The 22,229-nt window shown below is 41.4% G+C and overlaps 1 protein-coding gene across 1 annotated transcript in view; it reads right to left on the reverse strand.

Annotated features, from left to right (window-relative positions):
* The window catches only part of LOC143023144 (neurofibromin-like), a 375,045-nt gene that overhangs the window by 108,548 nt on the left and 244,268 nt on the right, over positions 1–22,229 (reverse strand). The window contains exons 40-45 of the mRNA XM_076181656.1: positions 20,596–20,854; positions 19,950–20,094; positions 18,224–18,450; positions 15,749–15,882; positions 15,094–15,234; positions 14,639–14,726 (exon numbers count right to left, since the gene is read on the reverse strand). Coding sequence (XP_076037771.1) covers positions 14,639–14,726; positions 15,094–15,234; positions 15,749–15,882; positions 18,224–18,450; positions 19,950–20,094; positions 20,596–20,854 — 994 coding nt within the window. The remainder of the gene's footprint in view (positions 1–14,638; positions 14,727–15,093; positions 15,235–15,748; positions 15,883–18,223; positions 18,451–19,949; positions 20,095–20,595; positions 20,855–22,229) is intronic.

Here is a 22,229-nt window from a genome sequence, read left to right on the forward strand (position 1 = left end):
CACCCCTATCTTTGGTCTTCTCCCTTCCTTTCTCAATAGACATTCCCCTCTTTCCCAATGGCCCTTTTACTCAATCTATCCATCTCATCCTTGGTTGCCCCCTCATGTTCAATCCATCCACATCTACTTTCAACACTTCTTTTACTAATCTTTCTTCACTCATTTTATCCATGTGTCCAAACCATTCCAATACTCTTTCATGAACTTTATCTCCCAACTCCCTTTCCACTCCTCTTCTCCTCACCTCATTTCTCATTCTATCTAGCCAAGTACATACATATACCAAAGGCTTTTTCCCCTTACAAGGGAGGTAGCCAAAATACAAAGGCATAAATTAAACTCTCACCCATTCAAACCCCACATACTCCACTCCCATCCACCCACTTCCCTCCCTTTTATCTTGGCTCCTCCTGGATGATAGTTCATCCCTGTATATCACCCACTGCCCTGGGTCAGAAGCAGTGTTGCAAGACACAGCACATCCACAGCAAGGCTGCTTCATTAAATCAGTGAACCCCCCTCTCCTTCCCCTCATGCAGAAATGGAGAAGATGGGGAGAAATCCCTTTGGGCTGCGTCAATTTATTTTTCACACATACTCCTTCACCCCCTATCCCCCACCCACTCTCCCTCATGCATCACAGCATCATCCATACACAACCATTCTCCATTCACCCCTATCTTCTGTCCTCTCCCATCGTTTCTCAACAGGCATTTCCCTCTTTCCCAAAGCCCCTTTTATCCCATCCATCCATCTCATCCTAGGTCGCCCCCTCATGTTCACTCCTTCCACCTCTGCCTATCACACCTCTTTTAATCTTCACTCATTCTTTCCATGTGTCCAAACCATCCCAATACTCTTTCGTCAACCCTTTATTTCTCAACTCCATTTTCCTCCTCACTTCCTCCTTTCTAACTCTATCCAGCCTAGTAACTCCTATCATGCTTCTGAGGTACCTCATCTAAAACACATTCAGACTCCTCTCTTATGTCCCTTGTTTCTGCCCCATACAGTAATGTTGGCACTATCACTCCTTCATATGTTGGGAAGAAATGACAGTGATGGGTGGAGAATTCCTCTGGGGGAACATACTACTGGATATGACCATTGAATACACAATGACTCAGTGTGTAATGGAAAATGCCAGATACAGAAACACTGAGGAACCATCAAGACGAGACTTATTACTCATGCCATACCCTGAAATTATGGACAGAATTGATTACAAAACTCCAATAGGAAAGTGACCATGTACTAATAGAATTTGAACTAAAAGAACAAATGGATTTGCGAAGAAATGGAAAACATAGAAAAGGAAGACTAATGTACAAAAAAACAGATTTTGAGAAACTTGCAAAATTCTTTCAAAATGTAAATTGGGATAACTTCCTAAAGGAAGAAGCAAATATGAGAAATAGAATATACTAAAAAAAAATTTACAATGAGGGAATAAACCAATATGTACCAAAACAGAAACAAGAAAGGGTATACATAAAATGCTGGTATAACAAGAAATGTAGTGAAGCTAAGGAGAGAAGAGACAAAGCTTGGGAAAGATGGAAAAAAAGATAAATAATAATAATAACAATAATAATAATAAAAAAAAAAGAGTAAATGGCAAACATAAATCAAACTAAGAAATGATTATGTAAAAATAGGCAGAGATGAGAAGAGAAACTATCAAAGAGATATGACAGAAAAATTCAAGGAACCTTAACTATTTTACAGGTATGTAAATGGTACAAAAAAAAACTGCACCATGGGAATTACGAATATAAAGAAGTAGAAATGGCTAAAATCATGAACAAACATTTCAAATCAATATTCACAATTGAAAGTTTACAAAAATGTGAAGTAATAGAGATACCTCCCAATGAAGGAAATAACTTGACACAGAAGGAAATCAGAGACCAAATAAAAACCTTGATGTCAGAAAATCACATGGTCCAGATGGAATTGCAAAATGGATATTAAAAGAATGCATAGATGAGTTGACAGACAAAATATGCAAGATAATCACTCACTCAAAGAGGGAAAGGTACCACAGGACTGGAAAAATGCAAATATTGTACCAATATATAAAGGAGGGAACAAGGAAAATAAAAAACCACAGACCAGTCTCCCTTACAAGCATACATACATATACCAAGGCTTTTTCCCCCTTACAAGGGAGGTAGCCAAAAAGGAAAAGGCATTAAAATCATTCCCACCCATCTATCCCTCAATACACTCCACACCCTTCCACCCTCCCTCTTATCTCAGCACCTCCTGGATGACGGGTCATCCATGCACCCTGTCCACTGCCCCTTGTCAGAAGCAGTGTCGCAAGACACAGCACATCCACAGCAAGGACGCTTCATTAAATCGGTGACCCACCCTCTCCGTCCCCACATGCATAAAAGGAGAAGGCGGGGAGAAATCCCTTCGGGCTGCGTCAAATTTTGCTCACACATACTACCTCACTCCCCATCCCCCCGCCCATTCCACCTCATGCATCACAACATCATCCATATACAACCATTCTCCATTCACCCGTCTTCTGTCCTCTCCCGTCCTTCCTCAACAGACATTCCCCTCTTCCCCAAAGCCCCCTTCACCCCATTCATCCACCTCATCCTAGGACGTCCCCTCATGTTCACTCCCTCCACATCTGCCTTCCATACCTCTTTTACTAGTCTTTCTTCACTCATTCTTTCCATATGTCCAAACCATCCTAATACTCTTTCATCAACCCTATCTCCCAACTCCCTTTCCACTAACGTTCTCCTCTTCACCTCCACGTTTCTTAATCTATCCAGACTGGTAATCCCTCTCATACTTTTTAGGCACCTAATCTCAAACACATTCAAACTCTTTCTCTCTTCCTCTCTCATGTTCCATGTTTCTGCCTCATACAGTGCTCTCGGTACAATCACTCCTTCATACAGTCTCCTCTTAGCATCCATTCCCAAATGTCTATTCCTCATTACACTCTTTAATCCACCAAGGCATTTACTCGCTTCTCTCAATCTACATTCTACCTCCACCTTCACTCCACCTTTTCCTGCCACATTTGCACCCAAGTATCTAAAACTATCCACTTCCTCCAGTCGCTCTCCCTTAATGCTCACTTCCAGTCTACTGCCACTTTCACCCCTTGTACATCTCATCACCTTACTTTTATCCACATTTATCTTTAGCTTTCTTCTATCACATACTCTTCCAAACTCTGTCACCAACTTCCTCAGTCCCTCCTCCGATCCTGCCACAAGCGCAGTGTCATCAGCAAACAACAGCTGGCTCTCCTCCCACTTTTCTCCATTTTCTTTAACCATCTCCAATCCCTGACCAACTACCCTTGCATTTACCTCTCGCACTACCCCATGCATGTATAAGTTGAACAGCCAGGGTGACATAACGCATCCTTGACGAAGTCCCACCTTTACCTCAAACCACTCACTCTCTCCATTTCCAATCCTGACACAAGCTCTACTACTCTCATAAAAACTCTTGACAGCTCCCAGAAGCTTCCCTCCTATCCCATATATCTGCATAACCTCCCACAGCGCCTTTCTGTCTACCCTATCGTAAGCCTTTTCCAGATCCATAAAAGCCCAAAAAACATCCTTCCCCTTTCCTATAGCTTTCTCACATATAAGCACAAGAGCAAAAATATGTGAAAAAGTTATCAAAAGTTGATGGGTTAAACATCTGGAAGAAAATAATGTACTGAATCCAAATCAATTTGGATATAGACAAGATCATGTACAACAAACTTGATCTGCTTTTACTCGAGACTAACAGAAATAATACAAGAAAGGGATGGATGGGCAGACTAAGTTTTTCTAGATCTACAAAAAGCTTTTGATAAAGTACCACACAAAAAACTAAAAAGAAAAATAGAATCAATAGGTGGCACCAAAGGAAAATTATTGAAATGGATGGAAGACTTCTTGACTGGGAGGAAAATGAGGCTAGTAATTAGAGACATATACTCAACCTGGGAAGAAATGATAAGTGGTGTCCCACAAGGTTTGGTATTGGCTTCAATCATGTTTGCCATGTATATAAATGACACAGATGTAGGTGTGGAATTATATGAACTTCTTTGCAGAAGACGCAAAAATACTACAAAAAAGTAAGCACTGAGGAAGAGTGTGAATCATTGCAGACCTAGATAAAATCTGGAAATGGAGTCAAAAGTAAAAAGTGAACTTCCTAACATCAAGAGGTGTAGTAAAATGGAGTTTGGAAAAAGTAAAAATAGAATATCGAGAAATTATAAAATTGAAGAAGTAAAAAAAGTGAGCTCGGAAAGAGACCTAGGAGTAATAATCAGCAAAGACATCACCGGACAAACATATCAACTAAATGGTCAGAGAAACCTTCAACCTACTAAGGTTGATGAAAGTGGCATTTGACTATTTGGATGAGGAAATGGACACCCAGTACTAAAAAGAATATAAAGAAATTAGAAAGAATACAAAGAGCAATGACAATGATGGCACCAACTCTCTCCAAATTGACATACGAACAAAGATTGTCCAAATTGGAACTACCAACTCTGGAACAAAGAAGAGAAAGAGGAGATCTACTGACTATTTATAGAATCATGATAGGAACGAAAGTCCTAGATAACAATGATTTATTAAAGTGGGACAACAGAAAAACAAGAGGACATGAAATGAAACTCAAAAAGGATAATTATAGAAGAGATCTGAAAAAGAATAGCTTCCCACATAGAGTGGTGGATACAGGAATAAATTAGATAAGGAAACAGCGTGTTCAAACACTATTCAAGATTTTAAGAACAAACTTGATGCTGAAAGATACAAAGACGGGTCACCACGAGCATAGCTCCCTTCCCGTATAACTCAACTAGATAAATATAATCTCCTCTTAGCATTCATACCCAAGTGTCTATTTCTCATTACACTTTTTAATCCACCAAGGCATTTACTTGCTTCTCTCAATCTACATTCTACCTCCACCTCCACTCCTCCCTTTCCTACCACATTTGCCCCCAAGTAGTACCTAAAACTATCCACTTCTTCCAGTCTCTCTCCCTTTATACTCACATCCAGTCTATTACCACCTTCTTTCCTTGTACATCTCATCACCTTAGTTTTACCCACATTTTTCTTCAACTTCCTTCTTTTGCACACCTTCCCAAACTCTGTCACTAACTTCCTCAATCCTTCCTCTGATCCTGCTACAACCACAGTGTTATCAGCAAACAACAACTGCCTTATCTCCAACTTTTCTCCATTTTCTTAAATCATCTCCAATCCCTGGCCCAATACCCTTGCATCACCCCATCCACGTATAAATTGAACAGCCAAGCTGATTTAACACATCCCTGACAAAGTCACACCTTTACCTCAAACCCCTCACTCTCTCCATTTCTGATTCTAATACAAGCTCTACTACTCTCGTAAAAACTCTTGACTGCTCTTAAAAGCATTCTTCCTATCCCATATATCTGCAATACCTCCCACAGTGCCTTCCTGTCTACCCTGTCATAAACCTTTTCCAGCCTAGTAACCCCTACTATAATTTTCAGGCACTTCATCTCAAACACATTTAAAATCTTCCTCTTTTATGTTATGCTGTCAGCACAATCACCCCTTCATACAATCTCCTCTTAGCATCCATTCCCAAATATCTATTTCTCATTACACTTTTTAATTCCCAAAGGCATTTGCTTGGTTCTCTCACACTACATCCTACCTTCACCTCCACTCCTCCCTTTCCTGCCACAATTGCCCCTAAGTGTCTACAGCCATCCACTTCCTAGTCTCTCTTCCTTAATATTTTCTTCCAATTTGATACCATCCTCTCCCCTTGAACATCTCATTACCTTACTTTTACCCACATTTATCATCAACTTACTTCTTTCACACACCTTCCCAAACTCTGTTACAACCATAATCCCTCCTCTGCTCATACCACAAGCAGTGTCATCAGCCAACAACTGGCTTATCTCCAACTTTTCTCCATTTTCTTTAACTATCTCCAATACCCTTGCATTTAGCTCTTGCACCAACCCATCCATGTATAAATTGAACAGCCAGGGTGACATAACACAACCCAGGCAAAGTCCCACCTTTACCACAATCCACTTACTCTCACCATTTCTAATTCTAACACAGGCTCTATTACTCTTGCAAAAACTCTTGACTGCAATTAACAGCTTTCCTCCTATCCCATATATCTGCAATACCTCCTTCAGTGCCTTCCTGTCTAATTTGTCATAAGCCTTTTCCAAATCCATAAAGGCCCAAAATACATAAATGACATTTCCTAAAGGTTTCTCACATATATGCCTTACCACAAAAATCTGATCCACACAACCCCTACCTGTCTGAAATCCACTGTTCCTCACCAATTTTTCCACTGTTCCTCTTCTAATCCTCTCAATCAAAACCATCCCAACTACACTCAACAAACTGGTCCCTCTGAAACTACTACATTCACACTTGTCTCCTTTTCCAATGTAAAGCATAACCATACAGGCACTACTCCAGTCCTCCAGTACTCTACCCTCTTTTAGACAAACATTAAACCTTACCAGCCAGTCCACCATCACTGTAGCTCCCTTTTTTTAAACACTGCATGACACCCATCAAACCCAGGTGCTTTACCTACTCTCATCATTTTAATAACTTTCCTTATTTCTCCTCCATTTTCCTCATTCATCACTGTTATTTTCTTAGCACTTCCCACTGCAACTACCTTTCCCTCCCTATCCTCTTTCACATTTAGCAACTCCCTTAAATAATCTGCCCAGCTTCTTTTTACTGCCATTCTCTTCAATCTATCATTTACCTTTTCTTCTCTACTTGATATGCCTCCTCTTCCTCTCTTAATTTCCTTCCAATGTTTTTTTATTACTCTCAAAATTTACTGTCATACTATCCCATTTCACAGTTGCTCTCCTTTATCTTATGCTTTATTTCTCTTCTCTTTTCTTTGTACTTCTAACATAATTCTCTCGTCCTGTTTTGTAACCAATCTGTGAATGCCTGTATCTTCTCTTCCACAACCATATTTCCTTCATCATCCCACCACTCACTACCCTTCCTTCTATTTCCTTCTGTCCTCCTTGTTCCACACACCACCTTTGAATACCCTGCAACTCCCTCCTTGAAGCATCCTCATTCATCCTGCACTCATAGTTCTACTCTACCCTTCACTCCCTCCCACTCTTCTCTCAGCTTCTTCTTGTACTCTTCCTTTTCTTTCTCATTTAAGCAGTTTACTCTAAGTACCTCACTACCTTCTGTCCTTTCTCATCTTTCTCCATCTATCTTCCACTCTCGACTTACCTTCCACCAAAAAATTATCTGATATGCCACCACTCTCTCCCCTATGAATATGTACATCCAGAACTCTCCTTACTCCTCTCCTAGTTATCATAGTCTATTAAAGCCCTATCTACCAAACTTCCATCCACCACAGTATTTGCTATCATCAAATCCCTTTCTAGACACATCTTCACCATCAGTTTTCCACCACAATTTTTTCCTGACACTCCACACTTCCTAACCATTACATCTATTGATTCGTCTCCTACCCTACATAAATCCTCTATGCACTCATTTAAATCTCTCTAAAAAAAAATCCCTTTCCTCTACACTCTTCTCACTACCATGTCCCTTCCCAGTTTTACCTTCATCCACATTAGTCTTAAAGAAACCTCCTTCCACTCCACCACACACTTACCTATCTCGTCACTTACTAGTACAGTCACCCCTTCTCTCCCTCGTCCTCTCTTCACTCCTGACACCCTCCCAACTACACTCCCAATCTCAAAATCTCCCCTCCCTTTGAACTTAAGTTTCATTCAATGCCAACACATTTTTCTTCTCACAAACATATTGCCTTTCTCTTCCCTTTTACTCTCATTTGTACCACATCCACCCACATTAAAAGACCAAAACCTTAGGGTTCTGGTTGGAAAATTCCTCCCAGACCCTCTTATGCCTTTGATTTTTTTTTTTATTTTTTTAGGGGCTAAAGAGATTAGAATGCCTAGTCTTATCATCTGGGGTGCTGACTGCATGTTATTCTGGGGTTAAAATCTGACCAGTAGCATGCAATGGATACTTTAGAGTCTATATGGGGCACCCCTATGGACCAGAGCCACACATCATTTTGTCTGTGATAGAGGAAATCTCTATTCATAGAGAAATGATGCTTCTTTATTATACTAAGACTGTCCCTCTGTTATGCTGTCATCCCATTTTTTATACTTCTCAGAATATTAATTTACTTTTTTGTCGAACCCTGTGGTAGGAAAGAAAGAATAATGTCACCGAGTATTCCCACTCAAGTTGTAAAAGGCAATAAAAAATACATAGAAGCCCAAAATAAATCCTTACCTTTTCACTTTTTCACACATCTTACCATAAAAATCTGATCCATGCAATCACTACCTTTCCTAAACCCACATTGTTCCTCACCAATTACTCCCACTGTTCCTCTTCTAATTCTCTCAATTTAAACCCCATAAGCCTTCCCAAGTATACTTAACAAACTGATCCCTCTGGAACTACTACATTTGTACCCTTTTCCCTTGTAAAACAGAACTATATAGGTACTCCTCCACCAATCTATCCTCCCTTAGACATGTATTAAACAATCTCACCAGACAGTCCACTATTACTGTACCTCCCTTCCTCAGACACTGCCATCTAACCCAGGTCCTTTACCTGCTTTTATCATTTTAATAACTAATTGTATCTCATCTTTTCTTATTTCTTGTCCATTTTCCTCATCCATCACAGTCATTTCCTTAGTGGTTCTCAATGCTACCACCAATCCTTCCCAATCCTCTTCTACATTTAGCAGTTCCCTAGAGTAATCTGTCCATCTTCCTTTTCCTGCCACCTCTTCTCTTATCATCCTTCCATCTTCACCTTTTACCTTTTCTTCTCTACTTGATTCGTCTCCTCTTCCTCTCTTTATTTCTTTCCAAAACATCTTTTATCACTTTCAAAATTTTCTTTCATGCTCTTACCCCATTTCACATTTCTGGGCTTTTATGGATCTGGAAAAGGCTTACGATAGGGTAGACAGGAAGGCACTGTGGGAGGTACTGCAGATGTATGGGATAGGAGGAAAGCTGTTGAGAGCAGTCAAGAGTTTTTACAAGAGTAGTAGTAGAGCTTGTGTTAGGATTAGAAATGAAGAGAGTGAATGGTTTCAGGTAAAGGTGGGACTTCATCAGGAATGTGTTATGTCGCCCTGGCTGTTCAATCTATACATGGATGGGGTGGTGCGAGAGGTGAATGCAAAGGTAGTGAGTCAGGGGTTGCAGATGTTTAAAGAAAATGGAGAAAAGTGGGAAATAAGCCAGTTGTTGTTTGCTGACGACACTGCACTTGTAGCAGGATCAGAGGAGGGACTGAGGAAGTTAGTGACAGAGTTTGAGGTGTGTGAAAGAAGAAAGCTGAAGATAAATGTGGGTAAAAGTAAGGTGATGAGATGTACAAGGGCAGAGAGTGACAGCAGGCTGGAAGTGAGCATTAAGGGTGAGAGACTGGAGGAAGTGGATAGTTTTAGATACTTGGGTGCGAATGTGGCAGGAAAGGGAGGAGTGGGGGTGGAGGTAGAATGTAGATTGAGAGAAGCAAGTAAATGCCTTGGTGGATTAAGAAGTGTAAATGAGATATAAACATCTGGGAATGGATGCTAAGAGGAGGTTATATGAAGGAGTGATTGTGATAACAGCACTGTACGGGGGAGAAATATGGAATATATGAGAGGAAGAGAGGAGTTTGTATGTGTTTGAGATGAAATGTCTGAGAAGTATGATAGGAGTTACGAGGCTAGAGTGAGATCTGAGGTGGTGAGGGGGCGACTGGGGGTGGAAAGGGAGCTGGGATATAGGGTTGATGAAAGAGTATTAGGATGGTTTGGACACATGGAAAGAATGAGTGAAGAAAGATTAATAAAAGAGGTGTGGAAGGTAGATGGTGGAAGGAGTGAAAATGAGGGGACATCCTAGGATGAGATGGATGGATTGGTTGAAAGAGGCATTACAAAAGAGAGGAATGTCTGTTGATGAAGGACGGGAGAGGACAGAAGATAGGGGTGAATGGAGAAGGGTTGTGTATGGATGATGTGATGCATGAGGGGGAGTAGGTGGGGGATGGAGGTTGAGGAAGTATGTATGAGAAAAAAATTGACGCAACCCGAAGGTATCTCTTCCTGTCTTCTCCTTTTCTGCATGAGGGGACGGAGAGGGGGGTTACCAAATTTATGAGGCGGCCTTGCTGTGGATGTGCTGTGCCTTGCAACACTCCTGACTCAGGGCAGTGGACAGGATGCAAGGATGACCCGTCATCCAGGAGATGCCAAGATGAGAGGGAGGGAGGAGGGTGGAGGGAAGTAGAATATGTAGGGAATGGAATGGGTGGGAGTGGTTTCTGTGCCTTTTTCTTTTTGGCTACCCCCTGTGTAAGGGGAAAAAATACAAAGAGCAACAACAAAGTTGGCACCAACACTCTCCAAATTTACATACGATCAAAGATTGTCCAAATTGGAACTACCAACTCTGGAACAAAGAAGAGAAAGAGGAGATGTACTACTTATAGAATCATGAAAGGAACGGAAATCCTAGAGATGATTTATTAAAAATGGGACAACGGAAAAACAAGAGGACATGAAAAGAAACTCAAAAAGGATAATTATATGTAATTATATAAGAGATCTGAAAAAGAATAGCTTCCCACACAACAGTGGTGGATACCTGGAATGAATTAGATATGAAAACAGTGTGTGCAAACACTATTCATGATTTTAAGAAAAAACTTGATGCTGAAAGATACGAAGATGGGTCACCACTAGCATTGCTCCCTTCCTGTATAATACAACAAGGTGCAACTAGGTAAATAGGGATGGAAGTCCTTGATAGAGATGATTTATTAAAGTGGGATAGGAGAAAAACAAGAGGACATGAAAATAAACTTAAAAAGGATAGTTAATGAAGAGATCTGAAAAAGAATAACTTCCAACACAGAGTGATAGACATCTGGAACAAATTGAATGAGGAAGGAGTGAGTGCAAAAACTATACAAGAATTTAAGATCAAACTGGATGCTGAAAGATACAAAAGTAGGTCACTATGAGCATAGGTCTCTTCCCATAAATTACAACTAGGTAAATATAATCTCCTCTTAACATCCATTCCCAAAAGTCCTTCTCATTACATTTCTTAATCCCCCAAGGCATTTACTTGCTTCTCTCAATCTACATTCTACCTCCACTCCTCCCTTTCCTATCACATTTGCACCAAAGTATCTAAAACCATCCATTTCCTCCAGTCTCTCTCCCTTAGTACTTCCAGTCTGCTGCCACTTTCTCCCCTTGTACATCTAATCACCTTGCTTTTACCAACATTTATCTTCAACTTTCTTCTTTCGCACACTTTCTTTTTTTGGCTGAAAGAAGTGGACGTCAGCTGAAAGAAGTGGGCATCCCACCACTCCCAGCCCCAGCCCCGGCCCCGGCCCCAGCCACCGTTAGTTTTAGGGCGTCATTACTTGCGGCGAAGGTCGAGGTGAGGGCGGTTCAAATCCTGCCACCAGCGAAGTTGAACCAAGGGCATGGTTCATTAAATTCCATGCTACAAAGCCCTATGTGAGGGGCACCGTCCTAGCCTCCCGACAAGGGGGGAGTGTGTGACGTTAAACCATATCAATCAATCAATATCTGATCATGCTACAAGCGCACTGTTGTCAGCAAACAACAACTGCTTTATCTCTCACTTTTCTCTATTTTCTTTAACCATCTCCAATTCCTGACCCATTACCCTTGCATTCACCTCTTGCACCACCCCAACCATTTATAAATTGAACAGCCAAGGAGACATATCACAACCCTGACGAAGTCCCACTTTTGCCTTAAACTCCTCACTCTTTCCATATCTGATTCTAATAGAGGTTCCACCACTCTTAAAAACTTGACGGCTCTTAACACCTTTCCTCATCTCATATATCTGCAACACCTCCTACAGCACCTTCCTGTCTAACCTGTCATAAACCTTTTCCAAATCCATAAAAGCCCAAAAAAACATCCTTCCCGTTTCCTATAGGTTTCTCACATCTGTCTTACCACAAAAATCTGATCCACACAGCCCCTACCTGTCCTAAACTCACAATCTTCCTCACCAATTACTCCATCTGTTCCTCTCCTAATTCTATCAATCAAAACCCTGCCATTAGCCTTCCCATCTCCACTTAACCACTTCACTCCGGGACTTAAATCTCGCGGGCAGCAGCCAATGCCAGCCATACGACGTGTCGTAATAATACTCGCATTATAAAATATAGTCACCGCTTATATCGATCGTTCTCTCTTTCACCCGTGGATTTTGAAAACCATAGAGAATGGGATTCAGTGCATATTAGGGAGAATGTAAAAATGCAGGGGTGACTACAATAAATATAATCAAGACGCCGATATGGCAGCGTCGCGAATCCACTTGCTCCTCATGACGCCTACGTGTGCAGCACCATATGGTAGGGGTTAAGAAACTGATCTCTGAAACAACTACACTCACACTTGTCCCCTTTTCCCTTTTAAAGTGGAACTATACAGGCACTCCTCCAGTCCTCCGGCACTCTACCCCCTCTTAAACATTAACCTCTTCACTCCGGGCCAAAATCTCGCGGGCAGCATTATCTGCCAGACGTACGATGTGTCGTAATAATACTCGCATCATAAAATATAGTCACCGCTTATATCGATCGTTCTCTCTTTCACCCGTGAATTTTGATAACCATAGAAAATGTGATGAAGACAGTTTAGAGAGTATGTCATTATGCAGGGGCAACTAAATAAATATAATCAAGACGCCGATATGGCAGCCCCGCATACTTGCTCCTCATGCCGCCTACGTATGCGGCACCGTATGAAAGTGGTTAAATAACCTGAACACCATCACCGTACCTCCTGTTTTAGACATTCTGCATGACACCCATCCAACCCAGGTGCCTTACCTGTTCTCATCATCTTAACAATTGCCTTCACCTCATGTTTCTTTATTTCTCCTCCATTTTTCTCATTCATCAGTCATTTTCTTTGCGCTTTCCACTGCAACAACCTTTCCCTCCTTCACATTTAGCAACCCCCTAAAATACTCTGCCCATCTTCCTCTTACTGCCATCTCTTTCATTATCATCTCTCCATCTGCACCTTTTACCTTTTCTTCTCTATTTGATTCGCCTCCTCTTCCTCTCTCTTTCCAAAGCATCTTTTTATTACTTTCAAAATTTTCTGTCATACTCTTACCCTATTTCACATCTGCTCTCCTCTTTGCTTCCTTTATCTTATGCTTTAGTTCTCTTTTCTTTTCTTTGTATCTCTCATATGATTCTCTCGTCCTATTTTGTAACCAATCTGCAAAAGCTCGTTTCTTCTCTTCTACAACCTTCTTTGTTTCCTCATCCCACCACTCACTACCCTTCCTTCTATTTCCTCCCATCCTCCTTGTTCCACATACCATCTTTGCACACCTTATGACTCCCTCCTTAAACCATCCCCATTCCTCCTCCACTCCTATTTCTACTTGGTTAGATATGAGAGAAAAATTCTTACCCTCTTCACTCCTATTAAAAATGTCTCTATCTTCCTTTCATGCTTAAATTACCTTTCATCCATCCCCCATCCATCCATTTGATGCATCAAAATCACACCACCTCCACAAGGAGATGCAGCCCTGTGGGGGTTGGAAAATGGTGTCCAGATTGGGTCCTAGACTCAGTCTATTCACCTAAGCATTTGTGTCTATTTTTCCCACTTTTACTCCCACTTTTTTTCTCACATAGCACCTGCCTTCCCACAACTACTCATAGAGTCAGATATAGAAACCAACCAATGCCTATATACATTTTACACATGCACAAAACCTGTATTTTTTATACACCTGTAAATATCAATAGATATATTCAACCTCAAATAAATTACACTCTCCAATACAAACCAGCACATAAGAATTGCAGCTGCAACCATCAAAATGCAACACATACACCCAAAAATACAACAAACATATCCTAGATATACATATATATACCAAAGGCTTTTTTCCCCCTTACAAGGGAGGTAGCCAAAACACAAAGGCATAAAAACCACTCCCACCCATTCCAAAACCATCCAACCCCTTCCTCCCTCTTCTCTTGGCTCCTGGATGACGGGTCATCCCTGCATCTTACCCATTGCCCTGAGTCAGAAAAAGTGTTGCAAGACACAGCACATCCACAGTAAGGCTCTTTCATTAAATCAGTGACCCCCTTTCCATCCCCTCATGCAGAAAAAGAGAAGACAGGGAGAAATCCCTTCTGGCTGTGTCAATTTATTTTTCACACATACTCCCTCACCCCTATCCCCCACCCACTTCCCCTCATACATCACAGCATCATCCATATACAACCATTCTCCATTCGCCCCTATCTTCTGTCCTCTCCTGTCCTTCCTTATGACATTCCCCTCTTTTCCAATGCTCCTTTTACCCCATCACACCTGCTTGAACATATATATCCACACAACTTCCACACAGCTCTAATTCAAGAGACAATACTAACACCACAAACTACACTACCCATATCCCTGATAAGGGAAGGCTGAGGAGTTTTTAGATGAAAGGTGCCATTACCTTTGAAACTAAGCCCAACTGAATGGTCTAGCTGCTTGAAATACCACTCAAGACGGTCCCTTGTAGACATCATCACATGCTCAAGCGTCTGCAAATTAAAAAAAATGACAAGGTCACAATGCTTTTCTAGTGGCAAAAGAAAAGTGGTAAGGGAAGGGGTATTAAAGATGGAAGGAGAGAAAATGGGAGAATGTGACGAGATGTAATAATTAAAGAAGAAGGTGAAAGGAAGGGGAAGAAGACAGGTAAGAAGGGAGAGGGGAACCAGAAGGGTGAAAACTAAAAAGAAAAGAATCTCATATTTATAACATCTCAATTCTAATCCTACCACAAATGTTATTCCAAATTGGTTGCTAAACACTCTATTAAGTAACTCTATGAAAAGAACATTGTAGAGATTTCAGAAGGTAAAAGATTATTACAGGGGAGTATCTCAACAAACATAAAATCCTTACATTATTATCGAAGGTACCCTGTGAATCAAGAGTATGAAGGTTCTGTTCCAGGAGGGCCAGTCCAGATGCATAAAGTGAAACTTCATTCAATTGCAGGACTGATATTGCCACCCAGAACAATGCACGGTGGATGGGTGACTCCTATGGAGTGGAGAAATATGTAAGTATTTCATACAATACTGAAATAATATAACAAGTCACTGCAGTAACAGAAATGCTCATCAAGACTATTACCAGTGCAACTTCTATCTTCACTATGACTTATGGTCTAGACAACTCATGTTCAAATTTATTTTTCTACTTATATGATCAACAGGGACCAATGACTGGTACCTGCTATGGTGGTCCTGCAAAATGAACAGCTGAGATAATCATCTCTATGCTGCCCATTTTCAAAACCCCATCAACCCCAGTACATCAATCTGGCTTAAGATTTCTCTGAGCATTTATTATATGTCCTCCACCTTTTCATATAAAAAAAAAGTTGACAATTGACAATATCTACAGGAGGGCCTGAGAGCCATTACCAGTAATTGGGGGATTGCTGGTTTAACTTGAAAGTCTGTGAAACTTGACACAACAATTATTATCATTATATGATCTCCAGATTCTACCTGTTATTGCCAGCTGTCTGAACATGGATAAATTAACCTACCGGCCTGAGGAGGGGCTGGAGTCTGGTGAGGCACATGACAATGGAGTCGATAAGCGTAGTGTCGGAAAAGCTCTCGAGGGCCTTGACAAGAATGCGCAGGAGTTGTTTTATGTCATGGTCCACGATGCTCTTGCCTGGATCAATGGAAAAATACATATATCATAATCTTTACCTATGTCCAAAAAGGCTTCTTTCTTCTTCTAAGGGAGGTAGCCAACCAAGGCAACCCATCTTTCACCTATCCAACACTCATTTCTTTACCCTTTTATCTTAGCTCCTTGTGGATGAAGGGCTAACCCTCTCCCCCACCAATTGCCTGGATCAGAAGTAATGCAGGAAGAAACAGCACCCCCACTGCAGGGTCCAAGAGCCAAAGCTGGTTTACCCCCATTACTTTATTACATGCAGGGTGGAGGGGAGTGGAATATATGGGAAATGAAATGGGTGGGTGTGATTTCTATGCCTTTTTCTTTTTGGCTACCCCCCCCCCCCATGTAAGGGTGAAAAAGCCTTTGGTATGTATGTATGTATGTATGTACTTTATTACATATTAATTATAAAGATTAATCAAATTCCAAACCTAGACTCTTAAGCAGGTAAAAATCTGATTCCCCCACCCATGACTAGCCTTACTCTGGAACAAAAGCTCTTTATTTTTTAAGTGCAAACATCACTGAGTAAACAAAGGATGGAAATTAAGTAAGAACACATAGGGGATAGATAGGAAGGGCTATAAACAAAGTTCTAGCCAAGGAAGTTCTATCTATATATCTACACATTATGAAGAAAAATACACATATGTACATACATACATATACTGAGGGCTTTTACCCCCTTACATGGGAGGTAAACAAAGTCAAAGGCATAAATCCACTCCCACTCATTCCATCCCCTCATACTCTGTTCCCATTCATCACCCCTCCATCCCCCTTTTCTTGTCTCCTCCTGGATGACGGATCATCCCTGCATCTCGCCCACTGCCCTGCGTCAGCAGCAATGTAGCAAGCCACAGCACATCCATAGCAAGGCCTCTTCATTTAACTGATGACCCCCCTCTCCATCCCCTCATGTGACTCATTGCAGAGGGATATGAACAAAGTTTCAGAGTGGAGCAAGAGATGGGAGGTCGAATTCAACATCAAAAAGTGCAGTATAATTGAATTTGGAAGAAGCAAGAAGAGAATATCAGGACGGTATAAAATTGATGGAAAAGAAGTAAAGAAAGTCAATTCTGAAAGGGACCTAGGAGTAATCATCACCAAAGAGATGTCGCCAGATAAACATATAAATAAAATAGTCGGAGAAACATACAATTTGTTGAGATTAATAAAAGTGGCCTTCAAATACCTGGATAAGGAAATGATCAAGAAAATATTACAAACACTGATAAGGCCAAAACTGGAATATGCAGCACTGATATGGTCACCCAGTACAAAAAAGAATATAAGAAAATTAGAAAGAATACAAAGAGCAATGACAAAGTTGGTTCCAACATTTGCAAACCTAACATACAAAGACTGGCCGAACTGGAATTGCCAAACCTGGAACACAGAAGAGAATGAGGGGACCTGATAACCATCTACAGAATTATGAAACGAAAAGAATGCCTTGATAGAGAGGACCTATTAAAACAGGACAGAGGGAAAACAAGGACATGCAATAAAACTCAAAAAGGATAACTATAGAAGAGACCTGAAAAAGAACAGCTTCCCACATAGAGTGATAGATGTATGGAACAAATTGGATGAAGAAATAGTGTGTGCAAACACAATACAACAATCTAAGAACAAACTTGATCTTGCGAGATGCAAAAATGGGTCACCACGTGCATAGCTCCCCTTCCCGTATAATACAACTAGGTAAATATAGAACAAATTGGACGAAAAAATAATGTGTGGACGGGATGCAGAGATGACCCGTCATCCAGGAGGTGCCTAGATAAGAGGGAGGGAGGAGGTGGAGGGTAGTGGAATATGTAGGGAATGGAATGGGTGGGAGTGGTTTCTATGCCTTTTTCTTTTTGGCTACCCCACCCATGTAAGGGGGGGAAAAGCCTTTGGTATATGTATATATATATGCAAACACAATACAAGAATTTAAGAACAAACTTGATCTTGTGAGATACAAAAACGGGTCACCAAGAGCATAGCTCCCCTTCCCGTAAAATACAAGTAGGTAAATACATATACCAAGGGCTTTTTCCCACTTACAAGGAAGATAACCAAAGTCAGACATAAATCCATTCCCACCCATTTCATCCCCATATACTCCACTACCATTCACCATACCTCCCACCCTTTTTTTCTTGGCTCCTTCTGGATGACAGGTCATCCCTGCATCTTGCCCACTACCATAGGTCAGAAACAATGCAGTAAGACACATGAATTATGGCTGATGAAAAATACATAAGTTTTCCTACTATGAACCACATGATTCTTTAATGATAGCACAAATTTATAAAATAAAAATACTTACTGATACAGCCAAATACTATGAGCGCTCTGGGTTGGAGGGCTGGGTTGTACTGGAAAGCAAAGCGTTTTGCTAAGCCTGTCCATGTCTGGAGCCAATCACATTCAGGTACATCTCTTAAACAAGCTTCCATCATCTCCAGCAATGCATCAGTAATTGTCTCCAAAGAAGTTAAAGACATTCGTTCCCGATCTCCTGTCGTTCCTGACAAACTACGGTCAGCACCGAATCTATGAGTGGGAGACAAAAATAGAGAACTAGGAAATGAGAATAAATATGACGAGTTAAGCAACATTAGCAAGAAATTGTTAATTCCCTACAGAGCAAACAATAATGGGTATCACCATGTGGTAGTTCTACAGGATGAATGTAATGAGAAAACATTTCTCTCCCATTCATCTTTGAAACCTGTTAACCTCTTCCATACGGTGCCGCCTACATAGGCGGCATGAGGAGCAAGTGGATACGCAAGGCTGCCATATTGGCATCTTGATTATATTTATTGTAGTTGTCCCTGTGCAACTGACATACTCTCTAAACTGGCTTCATCACATTTTCTATGGTTATCAAAATTCACGGGTGAAAGAGAGAACGATCGATATAAGAGGTGACTATTTTTTATGATGCGAGTATTATGACACAGCATCGTATGTCTGGCAGCTAATGCTGCCCGCGAGATTTTGGCCCGGAGTGAAGTGGTTAACAACCTCACCTTCCTTCACAAGATGTAGCCCTGAGGGACAAATTTCTGTGTGATGCTCACATTCAAGGCAGATTGTCTCTGTGCCCAGGCCTATTCTGTGTTGGCATTGGTGTTGGGTTATTTTAGTGCTAGACTGAAAGTAGTCTTGTTAGTGTGGTTCTTGCTTCTCCCAGATGGGATTTTTATGTAGAATTAATATCAGCAGCAGTTTGCTGTCATAGAAAAATTGGTGGTCTTGAAGTGCTTCTTTTGTGATTTGAGTATGCATGTATGGATGTATTATGTAGTGCTGATGTCAGGATGCTGTAATTGTATGAGCAGTATGCTGCAGGTGCTGTATTTTTTTGTTCAATTGGTTGCATTTGCATATGTAATGAGATGGGTGTGTAGGAATGAGGGTTCTTTCACAATTGGATGCCTATAATTTTCATTTTATTTCTCTATATATAGCATCTATATACCAAGGGCTTCTCCCTTATGAGGGAAGTACCCCATCAAAGCCAAATTCTCTTTCCTCCTTACAAGGGAGTTAGCCAAAGTCAAAAGCATAAATCCACTCTAACCAATTTCATCCCCACATACTCCACTCCCATTCACTACCCCTCCATCCCTCTTTTTTTGGCTCCTCCTGGATGATGGGTCATCCCTGCATCTCACCCCCCATACCCCATCCACCCCCTTTCATGCATCACGGCATCATCCATACACAATCATTCTCCACTCACCCCTATCTTCTGTCTTCTCCCTGTTTTCCTAAACAGACATTCCCCTATTTCCCAATGCCCCTTTAATTCTATCCATCCATCTCATCCTTGGTCACCCCCTCATGTTCTCATGTTCACACCCTCCACCTCTGCTTTTCACACCTCTATAACTAATCTTTCATCACACATTCTTTCCATGCATTCAAACCATCCCAGTACTCTTTCATCAACCCTACCTCCCAGCTCCCTTTTCACCCCCACTCTCCTCACCTCCTCATACTTGTACAATATCATAACATCACATGGCTTTCATCTTACATACCTTATCCCTCTTTCCCCCGTGTGTCTATAGGAAGACCTAAAGGCAGTGACGGCGGCAGATTTTACTTTGCTGATGCCGAAGAGGAGGTAAAACTTGGGCAGTGAAAATTCATCCAAGGAAAGTCGGAGAACTCTTTGAGTTTCTTCTGAAAAATTGATAAATTCACGTAGAAATGATCAGAGAAATGCATCAATACAAATCAGTTCAATTACACATGCAATAAAATTTATATTCATGTATGTATCTACATTTAACCTGGTTTACAAAAATATTGAAATCTATCCAGATACCAAGGGCTTTTTCCCCCTTGTATGGTTGGTAGCCATGTCAAAAGGTATGCACCTGCTCTCATCCATTTTACTCCTAGCCATCACCCTTGTTTCCCTTTCATCATAACTCCTCATTAATGAAGGGTCATCCCTGTCTCCTACCCACTGCCCTGAATCAGAAGCAATGCAGCAAGACAGAGCACATCCACAACATGGCTGTTTCATTTAATCAAAGACTCCTCATTATGTCCCCTCATGCAGAAAATGGAGAAGACTGAGAGAAATCCCTTCAGACTGTGTCAAAAATATCATCCACACATAACCTTTCCCTACTCTTCCCCATCCCCCACCCCCTAACTCAACATTGAAATATATACCTGAAAATGTGGGCTTGGTGCAGGTACATAGGGAGTGGATGATATTTATTACAAGACCATGGGTTGAAGCTCGCATGGACACTGGTCCTGTACACACGAGAAAAGTGATGATGTGGAAGAGGTAGGGCAGGTGGCGAGCAACATCTAGGCAATTGTTGAAGGACAGCATGAGTAGATAACGAGCCAGAATGGCAATGTCATCCCACATCAAATGTTGTTCTAAAGTGGCTGTTGGTGAGTTGCATGTCTTGTCTATCACCTGTAAATAAAAAGCAAAATTAAATCTTACAAAAGGTAGCTACATACATACATACATACATATACCAAGGCTTTTTCCCCCTTACAAGGGAGGTAGCCAAAAAGGGAAAGGCATAAAATAATTTCCACCCATTCCATCCCTGAATACACTTCACACCCCTCCACCCTCCCTCTTATCTGAGCCCTCCTGGATGATGGGTCATCCCTGCACCTTGTCCACTGCCCTGGGTCAGAAGCAGTGTCGCAAGACACAGCACATCCACAGCAAGGACGCTTCATTAAATTGGTGACCCACCCTCTGCGTCCCCCCATCGCATAAAAGGAGAAGACGGGGAGAAATCCCTTCGGGCTGTGTCAAATTTTGCTCACACATACTACCTCACCCCCCATTCCACCTCATGCAATAACAACATCATCCATATACAACCATTCTCCATTCACCCCTGTCTTCTGTCCTCTCCCGTCCTTCCTCAACAGACATTCCCCTCTTCCCCAAAGCCCCCTTCACCCCATTCATCCACCTCATCCTAGGATGTCCCCTCATGTTCACTCTCTCTACATCTGCCTTCCATACCTCTTTTACTAGTCTTTCTTCACTCATTCTTTCCATGTGTCCAAACCATCCTAATATTCTTTCATCAACCCTATCTCCCAGCTCCTTTTCTACCCCTGTTCTCCTCCTCTCCTTCTCATTTCTCACTCTATCTAGCCTAGTAACCCCCATCATACTTCTCAGACACCTCATCTCAAACACATTCAAACTCCTTCTCTCTTCTTCTATTATGTTCCATGTTTCTGCCCCATACAGTGCTGTTGGCACAATCACTCCTTCATATAGTCTCCTCTTAGCATCCATTCCCAAATGTCTATTCCTCATTACACTCTTAATCCACCAAGGCATTTACTCGCTTCTCTCAATCTACATTCTACCTCCACCTTCACTCCACCTTTTCCTGCCACATTTGCACCCAAGTATCTAAAACTATCCACTTCCTCCAGTCGCTCTCCTTAATGCTCACTTCCAGTCTACTGCCACTTTCACCCCTTGTACATCTCATCACCTTACTTTTACCCACATTTATCTTTAGCTTTCTTCTATCACATACTGTATTTTTCGGACCATAAGGCGCGGGAAAAATCCTTAAAATTGGCCAAAATCGGGTGGTGCACCTTATGTGTGGCTTCAGTGCAAAAAAATGCCTCGGATAGTGATGTACTATTTTGACACGTTTCGTAGCTAGCCTGCCGACGGCGACAGTGCATGATAGGCCTAGCAAAAGTTACAACCAAGTTATAACCAAGATGCATGTATCTTGACAAGAAAATTGTGAAAACTTCGACAGTTTTCGGGTCCATGCCACAGCATTCATTCACAC

The sequence above is a fragment of the Oratosquilla oratoria genome, unplaced genomic scaffold (genome assembly GCF_046742065.1).
Source record: "Oratosquilla oratoria isolate Oo_2021 unplaced genomic scaffold, ASM4674206v1 SCAFFOLD45, whole genome shotgun sequence".
In the NCBI taxonomy this organism is placed as follows: domain Eukaryota; kingdom Metazoa; phylum Arthropoda; class Malacostraca; order Stomatopoda; family Squillidae; genus Oratosquilla; species Oratosquilla oratoria.